We start from the raw sequence: 17,998 nt of genomic DNA, 5'->3' as shown, positions 1-17,998 counted from the left end.
AACGCCTAGGACTTGCTAAAGACCCAATAACAGGCAGGTCTTTCAGGATACCAGACAAAGACAAGGAGACAGGGGCTTACCAGTCTTTGGGAACTTTTGTTACCTTGTCTTCTCCTGCTGGCCCCAACTTAATTAGAACCGATCACTGGCCAGACTCGACTTGGGTATAAACTAGGCCCCGCTGGAGGGCCGATTTGGGTTGGTCCTCCTCAAAGCAGCGGCTCTGCAGTCGGGGACTCTGCCCTTGGGTCAGGACACCACCTGAGGAAACTCCTGGGGTTGAGTGCCTCACCTTCCATCTTGGGTGAGTGATTTCTGCTGGATATATCCTTGAGTGAGCCCTCACCCTTTTGGGTGAGTGATTATAGCCTCTGGGTACCACACCCTCGAGTGAGCGATTTTCCCCCTTTTGTGGGTGAACAAGCGCACATTTTGGATTGTTAAGACAACTGTGTAGTAATATATTCCCAACTGCCATCCAAACTTTATTTTTGTCTGTCGGAGTGCTCTCTAACTATAGTTGGAATAAATCCCCATTGTTGGAGTAGTTGCTCTGTGTGTTTTGTGAGTGCCTCTGCCTGGCATCCACACTTGCAGTTTGCTCAGGTCTGTAGGAGCGTTCGAGTGACTGCTCTGCTTGTTGTGTGGGTCCCTCCGTGACACTTATTAGTGAAGCAGGACATCTATATGGCAATTAAGGACTCTACACCACAAAAAGTCACCTAGTTCTAGGTTAAAAACAGTAAGAGCCATAAACCAGCTAGGTTTCAAAAGAAGTGAAAAAAAGTGATAATTAGGTAAACACCACTTCTCTACCAGGATATTTGACAAGGGTGAATATTAACCTACATTAACTAATAAGCTTGTGAAAAGCACCATTGAACTTAACACTTCAAAAAGCCCCTTCTCTGCTGACAAAAAGCAAGAAACAGACTCATTGTGTTGAAACACAGAAATGTTACTGAATCACAGCCATTTCCTACCTTTCCATCTAGATGACCTTTAAGTACTGAGATAGTTTGACTTCTTGGTGAGCTATTTTGGTCTGAGCTATGTCAGAAGAACTTACTGCGAAGATACTGTGCACTCCAGACTTCAGAAAAGTAGTCAAATGACAAACAGCACAAATTTTTATTCACTCTCACAACAAATTAAATGTAATACGTTATTTTCTCCAATTAGTTTGTCACCATCTTTTTTCTGCGTATACCGATTCCCAAGTGCTAAGAAAAATAATTACAGCAGATTAAGAACAAATCTACAGCATTCCTTGACTTTAGCTGGTTCTGATACAGAGGCATAATTTTTTATTTGAGAGTAAATGGCAAGAGACTTAAGTAATTGCACAGCATTTGTATCATCACTGATCAGCGTTCCAAGAGCCACAAGCAGTCTAAAAATGGCTTCAAGATCTTTAACAACTTCCATAACCGTGCTGATTACTGATAAACATTGAGCTTTGCTCTCGATGATGTTGATTTTATGTAAACATACAGCATAGTTCAACATCAGCGTAGCAAGTGCAATGTGGATGTTCTTATTGTTGCCCGATTTCATTTCTACTGCTTGTGTCATAATTTCATCCCTTTGTTCCATCATGAGCTTCTGTCCTGGCTGGCTGGCAAAACAATTACAAAGAGCTCTAAGTGCCAACAGCTGATTTGCTTGCTTTCCCTTAGGGTTCAGAAACTTAAGGAGAAAGGTGACAAATTGTACAGGATCCTTTCCACCGCAGAAGTTCTCATTCACAGTGGGATGCCTGACAGACAATCTAAGAATGTCTAGGGCTGGAAAGACAATATCTAAGAAACAAAACAAAAATATGTTAGTACATTAATACTATTTGTACATTATGTTACATTATGTGCAAATGTGCTAGTGAGTTTCTTTCAGATACAGGCCTTCTTAGACCTTCTTAAACCCTCAGCTTTGCAAACAGACAGTAACAGTTTCTTGCAGTCGTTTGAATTTCATAAAGACAAGTATTGACAAACCCATTCTAGTAACACTTCAACTGAACACAAAAAACATGCTCCTTAATTTTGGATACATGCTGCTTTGCAAAAAAAAAAAAAAAAAAAAAAAAAAATCCTACAATCTTTCCTAAAAGCTCTAATTGATAACACTGAACACAAGCACAAAATATGGTCACTAATCCAAAAACATCTCTCAAAACTTTTCAATGACTGAACACCTCTACACAGGCAGCATCTCTCTTTATCCTCATTCCATATCTTACACTTCAGTGTAGCTAAAAACTTACAGAAACAAAAATGAGAAAAAAAAATTTCAGGCTACCTTCAACTCTCAGACATAATTTTCAAAGGAAAAAAAACCAAACCCAACAAAAGATGTCCTCAACGGGTTAGCTCAAAACCATTGTAAGGAAACTGAACAGGGAGTATGTTCAGCAGTTCCCATCCACTTTCCCAGACATCAAATATATGTAGTTCCTTAGGTATACTATCAGTATCTCACGCTTATAAACAAATCAAAGCTGAACCTGCTTTGCTAACTTATTGAGCAGTTTTTCCTGCAGATATGCAGAATCTTGAGAATTAATGCTTTGTACAATACAGAGAGTCTGAAAGGTATGAAGTCATTAGCCATCACCAGCTCCCAGCTGTGCAAAACAGTTTGATTTAAGTGATGTTATATAATGCACTTGAGTTTTTAATACCAAAATACTCTTCCCATTCATAAAATCTTTTAATTGGAATTTCAAGAAAGTAGTTCATTTTAACTGCATGTGTAGGTATTTCTATACATACAATGTATCAATTTTTTTCAGAATGTGCAGTAACAACCAAAACAGCCTTTTGAACCCATCAGTGCTGACAATATATTATCAAATGAAAGTTTATTACCTCCACTTGCATTCATTCAGAATGTCATTTCACTCATGCAGTTCTGACCCTATAACCTAGTTTCATTAATTTCTTCTCTACCATATTAAACATGAGCTACTTTTGAGTTTGCTTTTCTTTTTTTTAATAAGTTAACCCCATAATTTCACCCCTTGTTTGGTAACAACTTAGGACTCCAACCTCACTTCTTTGCTCTATTTCCAAACAAGCCTCACACTTCTTTCTCGAGCATGTTCCTGCTAATGAAATAACCATGACTGATGTTTATACCAAGTTTCTCCTTTGCTGTGCCAACAGCAAAACCCGACAACCAATTACCAATTTTGCAATTCATGCTGCTGCCCCAACTACTGATTCCTGCTATTAGCATGTTTATCATCTTCTGGTTTCTACTTGGGTTATAAACTCTCTGGGACAGACTCTGTGTGAGAGCATACCAACACTTTTAATTCATGTTAAGTATTGATGATGTGACAGCACAAAAAAATGATTGTGAGTGTCTACCTTCTGGCCAGTTAATCGCTCTCCATAAAGTCTGAAGCTGCTCTGCTGTAGGTTTTTGTGCAGAGGTGTTGCATGTTGCAGATAATAAGTTTTCTAGGTTTATCAAGTCATCTTCTGTAAGCTTATGTTCTTCAGTTGCACTGCCATTAAGTTCCTTTAATTTGCCTGTAAGACCAATGGAAGAGGCATGGCTTTCTGACATCAAAACTACACAAATCCAGCTCTTGAATGAAGTACCAGAGAAGCACTTTACAAACAAGTTACAACTATTGTAATTGTTTTGGGGGGGGGGGGTTAGATTTTTAAACATTACTTTTCCCCATTTCACAATTGTCTAATTTTAAGGTTTTAAATCATTGCAATGGTTGCTACTATTAAGCCCCCTGTAATACCGCAACACAAAGATTCAGAATTCACATCTTCGCCTACATACAGGCAAAAATGCAGAAAAGAATCACAAGGCCATTAGTTTTCGTAACTGAAATACGACTTTTTTGCTGGCTTTATTATGTAGTAGAAACAATAAAGAAACTATATGTTCTTAGTGTGACCACAGCTTTTCTATTTTTACTTAAGTGCCATAAGCAAAATATGACTGCACCATGTCCTATATTCAAATTTCAATGTAATTTAAAAATGAAAATATTGGAAAAAATACTTCAGTGTATAGCATTTTGCTCAAAATGGATCTAGCATTCAGCACCTGCCAGTCATGGTTCTTCCAGAATTGAAAACAGCCATGTCACACACCAGCAGGCAGCATTAAATTAGTACACCCTTAGGAGTTTTATAAAGTGTGCATGAAGATCAACCATGCAAAAAAAACCCCAACCCACTAAGCCTATGGTTAATAAGGTTCTCCTTCAAGAATATTGGACAAAAATAAACTGATGCAGTATGTTTTTAAGGCTAAGTAGAAGTCTCTGCTTTGCTATAACACAGCAGAATGAAAATCAGCCAGTCTTGCTGTTCTCCCTCTTACTAAGTTCTGGACAAAATTTTACTGTAAAACCTGTGCAAAACTAAGATAAGGCTAAATCTATTTACTAGCAACAACCTCCAGAAAAAAATATTCTAGTTTATGAATCCCTTATCTTCTTGCTGAACAAAGAAAATACCCTGAAAATTCGGGGAAACAGGCTGACTGAAGATTCTGGTATTTTCAAACAGAAAATGAAACCTGAACAATATGTAGAAGAGCAATACTGCAAATAGAAGGCCCCAAAGAGACCTTGACAGGCTTGAGAAGTGGACCCATGCAAACCTCATGAAGTTCAACAAGGCAAGGTCCTGCACCTGAGTTGGGGCAATCCCCACTGTCATGGGGAAAAAGAGTGAAAAACAAGCCAATAACAACTTTGACCAAAAATGTGTATGATTACTAGATATTGTACACTGTTTTCTTTTTCTGTTATGCAGTGTTATATTTAAATATAGAACTGACCACTGTAACCTGTGAAATTGCAGAATGTCTTACTTCAAAATTTCATAGATTACATTGCAAGGCTATCTGGTGAACTAAAAGTTTCATGAGCAAAATCAGAAAGGGATTGCACACGACCTGGGTGAAAAAAAGTGCAGCATTCAAACATACTAGCTTGATAAAAAAAGATGCTGAACAACAGCAGATAAAAGCTAAGGGGAAAAAAATTGATATCTTGTATTAAATAGAGCTCTTGTGAAATTTACTCATGCTCCTAAGCCTGCAAATACCTGCACCATTAAAGTGACGGATGCAATTTTAAAAGATCAAAACCAAGAAAGAGTAGGAAACCTATGAGAAATCTCTTAGCTTTTTGACAAGATCATTAGTGAAGTTTTCAAACAGATGAAAAATGAAGCCATCCTTGAAATTAAAACACTCACTCAGTATCTGCGTAGGATTGGCCTGATCAAAGGTCACAGCATCCTTCTTTGGGAAATAAGTATTTTCAACTTCAGCTGCAGCTGATTGGTAGGTGCCCATTCCTACATAAAAGAAATGCAGAAAGTTCAACAGCATATCAAAGTGTTTGTCATAGAAAAATATCCTACCAGTAAGTCTCTCCTGCCGAACATTACTCAGAAAAACCTTTAAAACAAATTGAATGCTTATACAAATAGCTGCAATTCCTTATTTTCACATTCAAGGGTTAAAGCTTAAAGTAATACCTTTACAAACTGTTCTCCCCCCATGTAAAATTGTACAAGACATTTCTGAATTATATGAACTAATTACACAGATAGGAATGGGAGTTGCAGTTAAACATGAAAACAGCAAGGGTCATTTTAGAACAAAGATACCTCCTGCCCCTGAAATGTTATCTTTTGATGATTTTCATAATGATTAGGCAAAGTTTTTATATATTGAAGATCTGCAAATATGACCAAGTTATGTCACATGCAATATTAGCCTGAAATCTCCTCAGAAAAAGTGATAAAAAGCTTTGATCATGACCTGTAGTATTATTTCCTAGAATCGTGGCAGTCTGGTGAAGTTTCTGCTGACTGGAAAAGAGGAAACATAACGCCCATATTTAAAAAGGGAAAAAAGGAAGACCCTGGGAATTACAGGCCAGTCAGTATCACCTCTGTGCCCGGCAAGATCACGGAGTGGATCCTCCTGGAAAATATGTTAGGGCACATGGAAAATAAGGAGGTGATTGGTGACAGCCAACATGGCTTCACTAAGGGCAAATCCTGCCTGACAAATTTGGTGGCTTTCTATGATGGGGTTACCGTGATGGTGGATAAGGGAAGAGCAACTGACATCATCTACCTGGACTTGTGCAAGGTTTTTGATGCTGTCCCATGTGACATCCTTGTCTCTAAACTGGAGAGATATGAATTTGATAGATAGACCACTCAGTGGATCAGGAATTGGCTGGATGGTCACACCCAAAGAGTCACGGTCAACACCTCAATGTCTGAGTGGAGACCAGTGATGAGTGGTGTTCCTCAAGAGTCAGTACTGGGACCAGTGCTGTTTAACATCGTTGTTGGCAACATGGACAGTGGCATCGAGTAAACCTTCAGCAATTTTTCTGACAACACCAAGTTGTGTGGTGCGGTGGACACGCTGGAGGGAAGTGAGGCCATCCAGAGGGACCCTGACAGGCTGGAGAGGTGGGCCTGTGCAAACCTCATGAAGTTCAACAAGGCCAAGTGCAAGGTCCTGCACCTGAGTTGGGGCAGTAACAAGCACAGACACAGGCTGGGCGATAAGTGGATTGAGAGCAGTCCTGGGGAGAAGGACTTGGCCGTGCTGGTGGATGATAGGATGAACATGAGCCAACAGTGTGCGTTCGCAGCCCAGAAAGCCAATGGCATCCCGGGCTGCATCAAGAGAAGTGTGGCCAGCCGGTCGAGGGAGGTGATTCTGCCCCTCAACTCCACTCTGGTGAGACCCCACCTGCAGTACTGTACCCAGCTCTGGGGCCCCCAGCACAAGAAAGACATGGACCTGTTGGAGCAGGCCCAGAGGAGGGTCACAAAGATCCTCAGGGGGCTGGAGCACCTCCATTGTGAGGACAGGCTGAGAGAGTTGGGGTTGTTCAGCCTGGAGAAGAGAAGCCTCTGGGGAGACCTTACAGCAGCCTTCCAGTACTTAAAGGGGGCCTATGGGAAAGGTGGGGAGGGACTCTTGATCAGGGAGTGTAGTGACAGGATGAGGGGTAATGGTTTCAAACTGAAAGAGGAGAGATTTAGATTAGATATTGGGAAGAAGTTCTTCACCATGAGGGTGGTGAGACACAGGAACAGTTTGCCCAGAGAAGCTGTGGCTGCCCCCTCCCTGGCAGTGTTCAAGGCCAGGTTGGATGGGGCTTTGAGCAACCTGGTCTAGTGGAAGGTGTCCCTGCCCACGGCAGGGGAATGGAACTAAATGACCTTCAAGGTCCCTTCCAACCCAAATCATTCTATGATTCTATGGATCACAGGTGAATTAGTGGCTGATATTGGGTATTGTCTACTAAGTACATATCAGTTTCTTTGATCAGCAATATAACTAGTAGGAAACCAAAATCCTCTCAAAAACCAGATTACTATAATGTATTTTAAAGTTTCTGTGAATGATTCCTGTGTGTAAAGGAAGGCTATTATCCCTATTTGCTGAATAATTTCCAGAGTATAAGCAGCTTCATTCTGCTCATCATTCTTAATTAAGTATAAGTTTGCATCAATCTAGAGTCCCTGTCAAAGGAAAAAAACAAAGTAAAATATCAGAGGGATGCTTTTCATTGGCAGGCACTATCTCTTACCTGTATATGGATCTTCCTCACCCACTGGAGCTACTACACTTGATGCTGAACCAGGAACATAGCGACCAGCACCTGAACAGAGACATTAGGCTTTTTAAACATCACCACTGGTAAAAAGATAATGTATATCTGTATTTAGTTACTTGTTTTCAAACATTACTATTAAAGGTCTTACTTTGCACTTAAGGTGTTACATTGAGTCTTCAACACTTCCTGAAATTTAAGGATTAAATTTATGCCTGTGTGTAAGGGTGGTGCTGGTGGTGATAATGGCATTCCAACCTAAGAGACCCACAGCTGGGAAACACTCTGGCACAGTCTCTGGCACCCAGTGGCACAAAGGCCCTCAGCACAGCAGATGCCTTATGCATGACAAGCTCCAGGAGGACGGCACTGCTGCCCAGGCCTGGCCTCTCTCTGCGTCTGGGGCCAGCAGTAGCCTCTTCTGTGGGAGATGGAGTCTGCTTGTGGCACAGAGGTCTTGGGTGAAGGAACTTTGCATCTGCAGAGACTGCAGCCTGAGCTGCACTAAGCAAGGGAGGAGAGACAGCTGGAGACCACAGCAGAACAGTAACAGATATAGACTGTCAACATGGGGAAGGCTGAAGGCTGTGGCTTTTGGCAACAGCACGAAGGCTTCTACTCCACTTGTAGATCTGCAATTGTGGAACAGACACAGTGCCCTGGCACTAGTGAGGACAAACACCCAACAGGGGAAGCATTAGAGACAGCTGAGACTGCACCTCGTGTCTGCAAAAAGGGGAAAGGCAAGCAGCAGTATGGGAGGCTTCCTCCTGCCTATGTATATGGAGGCACCCATCTACTGACATGACCCATTATCTTGGGAGGTTGGTGTCTGCTGTGGGCCAGGAAGCTGCGGAGAAACTGCCAAGGCTTGCCTAGTCTTCAGACAATTATCTTCCTACTTTTTCACGTGGGCACCAATGCTACTGCCAAGGAAGTCCTGGAGAGTATCCAGAGCGATTAAGAGAACTCTGTGGGCAAGGGTAAAGGGCCCAGGTAGTGTTTCCTTGATGCTGCCAGCAAAGCAAAACCACTTGAAACTGACTCATTGCATGTGTCAGCAATTCACTGCATGGCTGGTTTTGCAGGCAGGACTTTGGCATCAATGACTACAGGACCCAATTTGAGGAGCAAGAGCTACTAATCAGAGACGGTACAAGTCTAACAAAGCAGGGCTGGAATGTCTTTGCAAACAGGCATGCTAACCTAGTGAGGAGGACTAGCTACACAGGGAGGGTTAGAATCTAAAATTTAGGGAGGAAGATGCCAATAAAAGTCAGGTAATAAGAAAACAGGAATAGTAAGGTAAAAAAGAAAACTGTTTCTATGAATATACCCATTCCTGTGTTGGCCATACGTAGGAGAGTTTGACATAAGGTTTAAGACCTTACTCCTCTGCTGCAGAGGACAGCGTGAGGAGGCACGCTGAGGCAGAGCAGACAGCAGAGGGCTCTCCTCTGCCAAACAAATCTGGATATGCTTTGACAGTGGCAGAGGCCACCTTATCAGTCTGTCTCACACTACTGCCCCAAATCGAGAACTGCAAGAAACAGTGGTATGGAGTCAAACACTGCATGCAGCTGAACATGATAAAATACGCATCTTCAATGCTAGCCAGACAGATTATAAATTTTACACTACCTGTAAATGGATCTGCCGCAGGTATTGTACTTGATCTAGATGAAGTGCCTGGAACATAACGTCCAGCACCTAGTGAAACAGTAAGAAAAGTGATGACTACAATACACAGCTTGATGTTATTAAAATGTCAATACTTTTCAGACAGAAGCAGCTCAAAAAGAAAGCCAAACATCAAATATATCTCATTCTTTATTGTGGCATTATAAGAAACCTGATCCTATCCACACAAAGGTCTCCTGATGCTGAATAAATTCTTCCTAATTATTTGAGGGTCATACACACTACAGATTTGGACACAGCCAAATCAAAACTATGTGTATACATTCAGATGACTGCAGTTCCATGAGTTACATCTGAACCCAATTAGCCTGTATTCTCACTTCCAGTTCATTGCAAGAAAAAGATTTAGCTCAATTATTTTAATAGCATTTTATTCCTAACTTCATCTTTGTGAAACTGATTGAAATGAGTGGTTTATTTTGTAAATGTGATAAGCAGGATGTAATTGATTAACACGGTTCAGCTTATGAGTAATTTAACTTGTTCCAGTTCCATTTCCTGCCTGAAAAAGGGTAATTTATGTATTTCGCTCAGTTTCAGTTCATTCTCTAGCTAAGTTTTCGTATTGCCTTAACAGCACCTGGCCACCTCCTAGAGTAAGATGAAAAGTGAAGTTTTCTTCCACTGGAAAAAAGACAAGGTAGAAAAATACAACTAGCTTGATTAAAATTTTGTTGAAGACTTGTTTTGACAAATACTTCAAAAGCCTGTCAAGTTTTCATATTTTTCTTGTCAGATTATCATGCCTTGTCCTCAATCATTTGAGGACACAGAGTCCTGTACAAGAAGTGCAGAGGCTATGACACTGAAGTCTGCCTGAGCAGTGAGGTGGACTGAAAACTGAACAGAGGGTGGTGATCAGTGGCACATCTGCATCCAGTCAGGATTGCATCCAGTCCTGTTCAACATCTTAATGATCTGGAAGATGAGTCAGAAGGCACACTCAGCAAGTTTGCTGATGACACAAAACTGGGAGAAGTGACGGATGTAGTCATTTTAGCTTAAAATTTTTACCTGTAAATGGATCTGACAATTGAGCACTTGCAGTCAGCATTTGCCCCCTAGTGTTGTCCATAATAAACTTAGCCACCTGATCCAGAAACATAGGACTTAGATTATTCTGCTGCAGGAAGTTGTATGCAGTCAGCCAAGGATCATCAGTGACATTATATGGCAGTTTGTAGGAAGACACACTTTCATCTACATCAATACTGAAAACGTAGTCATACTCCTTTAAGCAGAACAAAAATAAAAACAAATTAGAAGTTTGTCAGCACTTTTTACATAAGGATGTATTAAATGCAGACTAGTAATGGCCCAGGACTAAGCCTGAAAACTTCAATACTGCTACTTGCAGGTTGTATCAATAATATTCTCCTACACCAGCTGCAAGTAAAAAGTACTTAGCCCATACCCTGTGTTTTCCAGAATTCTCTGTCTCAAGAACAGCAGGCTAGAACAACATACCACGATAACGCATGCGCAGATGCACTACAAACAGATGCACCAGGTAACTCTGGTGAACAGTTCTGGCTGCCTACAAAGCTACAGGGCAGTCAGATGTCTCAAAAAACTTCAGTCTTAAAAGCACATTTCTAATACTAGAAAACCACAAATTCCTAAGGTTCATTTAAACCATGTGAAGACAAAATTAATATCTCAAAGGCATTCCTTCTGTGGTGGCACTAGACAGCAACTTTTCTGCGTACACTTCAGCCAAGGATACATTTTTCAGCTTATCTGTATTCAGGTTCAAAAGTTACTATAGCAAAAGGATACAGAAAGCCTGGTGCCTAATATTTTAGGTAAGCCTTGCATTATAACTTGTATGGTTCACTTCCTTTGGAAAGAAAGTTAAAACTGACTTTTCAAGCTATGCAATAAATTAGTAGAGAACTTGATCATTTCTCTGCTAAACAGTTTACCTTTCTCCAAAATAATTTGTCTCCACTGGCTTTCTTGATTTAAAAAATGTGTTTCAAAAGTAATAAAACAAGTAGTACTTATTTATACTTCTACTTCTGAGTTTTAATAGATCAAAGAAAACAAAAAAGTACCAGAATATCTATTTTCTAAATTATATTTTATCTAAACAAAGACTGGAATAAATTTTTAATGAGAAATGAAGCATTTTACTTAAGAAGGAATAAAACCAGTTAAAGTTTGCATATACCTTTCCTTCAAATAAAATCTTTCCAGATGTTTGTTGTGTGGCTCCAGAAGAACCAACAACATCACCAATCTTCATCCATCTTCCTTCACTAACACTCCACTGATAAGCTTCTACTTTTCCACGATTTTTAATGAGCCGTGTCTGTCCATCTTTTGTTCCTGTAGATAGGAGTGTTTAAGATTTTTAACAAATTCAAGAATATGATTTACTTTAGGAGAAAAAAAAAATAAATCCTCAAATAGCGCTCAAATTTGAAGATGAAAAGATAGTTCACCAACATTTAGAGTCAAAGCACAGGCAGTAACTAGATACTACATGTCGCAACAAGGACAGCAGCAATCTTGACAACAGCATTTTACAATTACGGTAATGGTATCTGCCACCAGACTAAGCTGCAAAAGCAATCCTTAAGTCAAGTAAAAGTTTACCATTTTCCCAGTGAGATGGCAATCAAAAAAGCTGATATTCTGCCATGGCCTAACAAGATGGAAAGCTTCACCTGATTGTAAGATTTATGCCACCAGGTGATCAGAGCAAAGGGCTGAGGTCACTGGTTACATCACCTCGGGAAAAAGTTATTTATCTATTTAAGAGTAATCTTAACTACCACTGCTCCCACAGTGATCTCAGGAATCTCTTGAGTACCTGGAAAGTGTGAATTGAGTCAATCTAGACAAACTATTTTTCAAGCTGAAAGCTGAAGCAGAAAAATTCCATCTACTTTTCTTTTAGGAAAAAAATTCCACATTCAGTAGTCCTTTTGCAAATTATGCACCTGTCTCATACTACTGGGACAGCTGGCATAACAGATCCAAAACATCTCAAACACTGCAGCATCCTGAATTCCACCTTTTTCCTAAGTTCTCATAAGAGAAATACTTTTTCCCATTTTAGTCTACAAAAATGTATTTAAACTGGAGTCTTGCCCCTGAGGAGGACAAGGAGAGAAGGGATGGAAAGAGTTAACAGGACTCAGGCAGCTCCTGCCCTGAGCCTTGAACAAGAGTAAGGGAAGAAACAGGTGTGGACCGTTAGACGGGAGAGGAGCAGAGCACAAGCCTGCAGGACAGCAGCCATTGGGGTTAGCGGTACTGGCGTGTGGACAATGCCTGTACACCGATCACAGCTTACTTAGTGGCACGTGTGCTAGTAGAGAAACGTGTATAATGATGCTGTAGCAAACAATAAAGGCCTTCGGTTTATCCCCAATTGGAGTCTGTGCCTTAATCCGCCACATGTCTCCAAAAGAATCAATGAAAGGATAGTAAAACAAAATTAAGCTGTGTTATTCATCAGTCCTATTGCAAGTAATCAAAGCCTTAATTTTGGAAAACTCAATACCTCAGAACTAAGATTTGGAGGTATCTCTAACATGACGAAGGTATAATCACTTACCGGGATCCTCAAGATGTTCTCTTCCAGGAAGGTCATCAGCATTAATATCTCCTAAATCACCAGTTTTAGGGTCAATGGACGCTTGGGAAAGCTCATTTTCAAAAGCTTGAATCTCCTCAGCACTTGCTGTACGTTCCAGAGACTCTGTAAACACTCTTATAATTCCATCACTGAATGGAGATAAAACATTCAAACAGAAATGCCATTTTAAATGGCAAAATGATTACATGCATTCTAATGGTGACTTCTGTGTCCTGAGAAATGATCATTATTTCTAACAACCCCTCCCAATTATTTTTATGAAAGGAATTTGTTCTCATGCTAAAAACATCCAGAGAAGGACTTAAAGCAGCTAACCCTATCTGTAGTGTAATTTTAAAATCAAGATTGGCTATGTCTGTCAAAAGGGGTTTTTTACAGAGTACTTGTAAGTTCATTCTCAAGTTTATTCATGGTTTACCACGTTCCCAGAGAACACACTCTACCTCTGCAAGTCAGGTAACAAAATAATGTATTTCTGGATTAAGTATAGCATATGTTTAAATTTAATCCCTGCACATACTTTGATGCTGTATTTTTACAGCTAGATGAAACTGATATCCAAAGCGATGCTTGCAATTTCATCAAGAGTTTGCAAATTTAGATCTAAAAATACACTGAGATTAAAACTTGGATACCTTGCACCAACTACGATGTCACCATTGTTTAACACACAGCAGCACCACACAGACTGAGCTGGAAGTCTGATTGTTTGAGCACATTCCCCTTTTTTCCAGATTCTAAGGGATCTATCCTCTCCAGTAGTTACAAAATCTAAAAAGAAAAAAATACGAAAACTTTAAAAATATATTTTTAGTGTACTGTGATACTACATGCCACTCTGCAACTGGGTATCTAGAAATCAGAACAATAAAAGAACCTTTCTACAATGTAATACTTCTCTCAATTGCAAGAAATAGCTCAAAATAAGTCACTGCACAGTTGTCTTCTCAAAGAAACTAAAGTGCATAAATTGCAGACTAAAGCAGCCAGACAGGGACCGAAATTATGCTAAAGACAAACAAAAGATTCCTTCTTCCTTTCAAGAGTCTAAACAAAGAACTTCGAACAATTTTGTAACCATCACTGTTCTAGCTTACACTATAGTTTCATATAGTTTCACATTTAAATTCAGATTTTTGCAAGGTACAGCTGCTTGTTCAGGAAACATACATAAAGCACTCTCCAAAGTTTATAAACTCCTTGCCCTGGCTTCGGCTGGTACAGAATTGATTTTCTTCCTAGTATCTGGTGCAGTGCTGTGTTCTGGATTTAGTGTGAGAATAACGTTGATAACACACTGGTGTTTTAGTTGTTTCTAACCTGTGTTTACACTAAGTCAAGGATTTTTTCAGTCTCCCATGCTCAGCCAGCGAGCAGGTGCACACCATAAATTTTCCGAAGTTTCACTGAAGCCTTACAATTAGGTTTGTAACAACAACTCTAACCCAGGACCTTTCATCTCACCCGCTGCCAGAGCAATTCTGCCAGAGGTGTGATTTGGAGTCAATCACAGTATTTTTAATTATTTACACTAAAGGAAATAAGTAAATTAAATGCTGCCTGGATTCCTTTAGTTGTGACAGCTCCACAGAACTACAGAATGCCTACCCTGTCACCTCATTTTGGAAGAATGATGGGTAATAATCGCAAAAATAATCCTACCTTGACATTTAGGGAAGACAGAGATGCTGTATATGTAATTTGTATGTCCGAAATACACCTGCAGACACTCGCCAGAGATATGCCATCTTCGAACACTAGCATCATTAGCACAGGAAAGGAATTCCGTTTTACTGAGAATAGCTAAGCCTCTCACACAATCTTCATGTCCTTTATAAAAGAAAGGAAAACTTTTAATGAAGTTAAAGTCTTTCTGTTAGTAGCAGTATACCATTTCTATTTATCTCACACCTAAATCCTGGCAACCAACCTTCATTATGGGAGCAGTTTAAAAAAAAAAAAAAAAGGCAATTCATTGCACATTATTCTCTGAAAAAATCTAATTCTTTTTAAAGTGATGTAATTTCTGGGCATACAACTTGAGAGACTTTAAAAGTCTTGCCTAAAAATTGTTCAATTTATCTATGGTTTTGTGCGGTTTTAATTTTTTCTCTTTTTAAAAGAGCACACGATCTCGATGAAATTACCAATTGCAGCAACATTTACCAGTGAATGTTCTTTCACATCTGCCTGCCTTCCACAGTTTAATAGTTTTGTCAGCTGAACCTGTCAACATTAATCCCTGTTCGAGCAGTATTTTCACTGCCCATATTGCAGCTGTGTGACCCTGCAAAAAAAACAACACTGTTAGACTTGTCAAAATCAAATTATGAGTACCTATTTTATATTCACGCAGAAGAACTTCATACCTGTAATGTCATCATACATCTGCCATTCAACCAGACCTTGGCTGTTGTATCCCATGATCCACTCAATAATGTGCCGAATTTCCCAGATGAAAGGCTACAAACTGGAATGAACATTCAAATCAGCACTGACAAGTTTCCTACATTGCTACCAATCTTATGCCAGCAATTTAAAGATATTTATTTAAGGAGATTTACTTGGTATTAGTAGCCTATTTAGCATTGAGGAGTTTGGGGAAGAATTAAGTGGAACTGTAGTTGCACCGCAACCTAGAAAGGAGATGCTTAAAAATCTCTTTATTCTATATTAAAAGATTTCCCATCTTTTTGCCATTCATATTTTTAAGTTTCTCTTAGTACCAGATCTCTTCTCCTCAGACTAGAAGATGTTGATAAGCAGGTTAGGTAACTAGTCAAAACACAGAATTAACCAAAAGGTTTAATTTAAGATTACAGAGAAAGCCAAGATTTTGTCAACATGTACTAATTTATGTCCTCGAGAAGCAACATTTTTGACACCCTATAATTAAACCATTAGACTGTTCAAAAGTCTATTAAATACTAGATCTGCTCTTAAGAGAAAAACTTAGTATGCTAATATGAAAATTGCTGCATCTTTTATTATATAGCTCAAGAATAGGTATAAAAACTCATGTCATATGTCATGAATTCACCGACCTGACTAAAGAGACGAAATTACTGCAGTAAGCTTTTTGTCTTTACTACGCATTTAAAGCGCCAATTAATCTTAGATCCCCATCTAGCTAATAAAATGTGCAGTGAAAGTTTATTTAAGAAACTGACTTCTACTTCTATCCACTTTGACATAAAAAGTAAGCATAACATGGAGAACTAAATGAACTGCTTCTTAAAAACGCAACTCTTGTCAAAACGGTAATCAGTAAATTGCCATTTGTTCACATATATAGTAAAAGCTCAAGCATTCATCAGTGTAAACGTGTAAGTCTTTGCAACGAACTGTCAGAGCATGAGTGGAGATTAAAAAACCCCATTTGATCGCAGAGGCCATAATTAAATAGTTTGCTATTTGGTTTGTTAAATACCAAGGAAATCAAAATTGAGTTTTATAACTTCAAATTAATTTCCTCTCTAACAGAGCACGTTAACTTTTATGCAACTAACTCCAAACTACATACCTGTGTCCTCATGACCCTTAAGGACATAAAGAGGAGTTGGGTTGTCAGGTGTGAAAACGCAAATATTATGATCATTGCCACCAGTTGCAATCAGCCCATGAGAATAGAGGTCACTTGGAGGTATGGTGCACACACAAGATACAAAATTCGAATGGCCACTCATACACTGCGTTTCATTAAAGCCCCTGTTAAGACTAAACATGTATGACAATTAGTTCAGAGTGATGGCAGAAACAGTACTTATTTGAGGCATTAAATTATGACAAGTGTTTTATACTCCAACTCTCGAATTAATCGCTATGCTTGCATTGTGCTGAATAAACACTATGGATGACCTATAAGGAATGAAAAACTGAAGAGAAAAGTTATACCCCAGCATTCCAACCCAGTAAGCAATATTAAAAGCTTTTCACCTATTTTTCCGCACACGGGCCCGCCGGTTCGGCCGGCAGTGCCCAGGGGGACGCGGCCGCCGCGGCCAGCCCGGCGGGGCCCCAGCGGCTGCACCTCCGCGCCCGTCCTCCCGCCGCGCGCAACCCGGACCGGCCCGGACCGGCCGCCCAGGCCCGCCCGGCGCCGACAGCTCTGCGATGCGGGCCGCGGCCCGCCACTCACCTGTCAGGCGCCCAGAGCCGCGCAGTTCGGTCCCGGGAGACAGACACAAAACCGCCCTGGGGGAAGAGGCCACGGGCCAGGCCCCGCACGTCCTGCCCGTGCCCGGCTAGGGAGCAGCGAAGCCGGTACATGCTGCCCACGCCCGCCATAGTCGGAGGCCGCCGATGTCGCCTTACAGATGTAGGCTCCGCTTTTCAGCCGTCGCCGGCGGAAGCCGGGTAGCTCTACACCGGAATAGGTGTCGCCGGGCGTGTCGGCCGGCCGCGGCAAGACTTCGTGTCCCGAGAGGCCCTGCGCCCTGAGGTGAGGCAAGCCGCCGCGCTTCCCGCGCGAGGCCTCCTGGGAGGGGTAGTCTCCGCGTACGGCCGCTGGCCGCAGCCCCTCGGCGGCAGGAACGAGAGTTCTGAACCTCGCGATAGCCGTACTCCCGCGCGGCTTGGCGCGTCGGTTGCTGCGGTAGCGGCGTCGTTGTCTGCGGGGCTCGGTGGTTGCTTGGGAGCTCGGTGAGTGGCAGGGGCTGCCGCGCCGGCTGCGGCTCCGCGGGGCTTCTCGGCTCCGTTTCGGTGCCTCAGGCACTGCGGGGCCCGCGCGGCCCCCCGGGCTACAAACGCTCTGCCTCGGGGCGGCTCTTTGTGGCCCCGGGCGAGCAAGCATACTTCTTGGCTGGTGGTGGCTACTAGTGCCGCTGCCTCACAGACCCTTCCCGGCGACTACCTGGGAGCTTCAGCCACGACAAAAAGGAAAAAAAAAAAAAAAAAAAAAAAAAAAGCTGTAGGGGGGGGGTGTGTGTGTGTGAAACCGATGATGCCTGAAGGTCTGTCTCCACGTAACCCAAATGGGTATCTGCGACAGCTGTTCACTTCCAGTTTGTTTCGTGTGGGCAGATGCTGAAGCAGCAAATGCCGTAAGAATTAGC

At 41.2% G+C, this 17,998-nt stretch overlaps 1 protein-coding gene across 1 annotated transcript; it reads right to left on the bottom strand.

The window, feature by feature from the left end:
• Nucleotides 1-1,100: 1,100 nt before the first annotated feature.
• PLAA (phospholipase A2 activating protein) lies at nt 1,101-17,231 on the bottom strand. The gene is made up of 14 exons (XM_086479328.1): nt 17,083-17,231; nt 16,468-16,661; nt 15,314-15,414; nt 15,111-15,231; nt 14,607-14,774; nt 13,580-13,715; nt 12,903-13,072; nt 11,508-11,665; nt 10,349-10,565; nt 9,275-9,343; nt 7,610-7,681; nt 5,238-5,339; nt 3,372-3,536; nt 1,101-1,802 (listed from the first exon to the last, which is right to left on the bottom strand). Exons 1-14 carry the CDS (start codon nt 17,229-17,231, stop codon nt 1,237-1,239), a joined length of 2,388 nt encoding a protein of 795 aa, XP_086335454.1. The 3' UTR covers nt 1,101-1,236.
• Nucleotides 17,232-17,998: the final 767 nt, after the last annotated feature.

Source organism: Leptosomus discolor, chromosome Z, assembly GCF_034619465.1.
Source record: "Leptosomus discolor isolate bLepDis1 chromosome Z, bLepDis1.hap2, whole genome shotgun sequence".
Taxonomy (NCBI): Eukaryota; Metazoa; Chordata; class Aves; order Leptosomiformes; family Leptosomidae; genus Leptosomus; species Leptosomus discolor.
The sequence above is the reverse complement of the archived record's forward strand: the minus strand, read 5'-3'. Positions and strand labels throughout refer to the sequence as shown.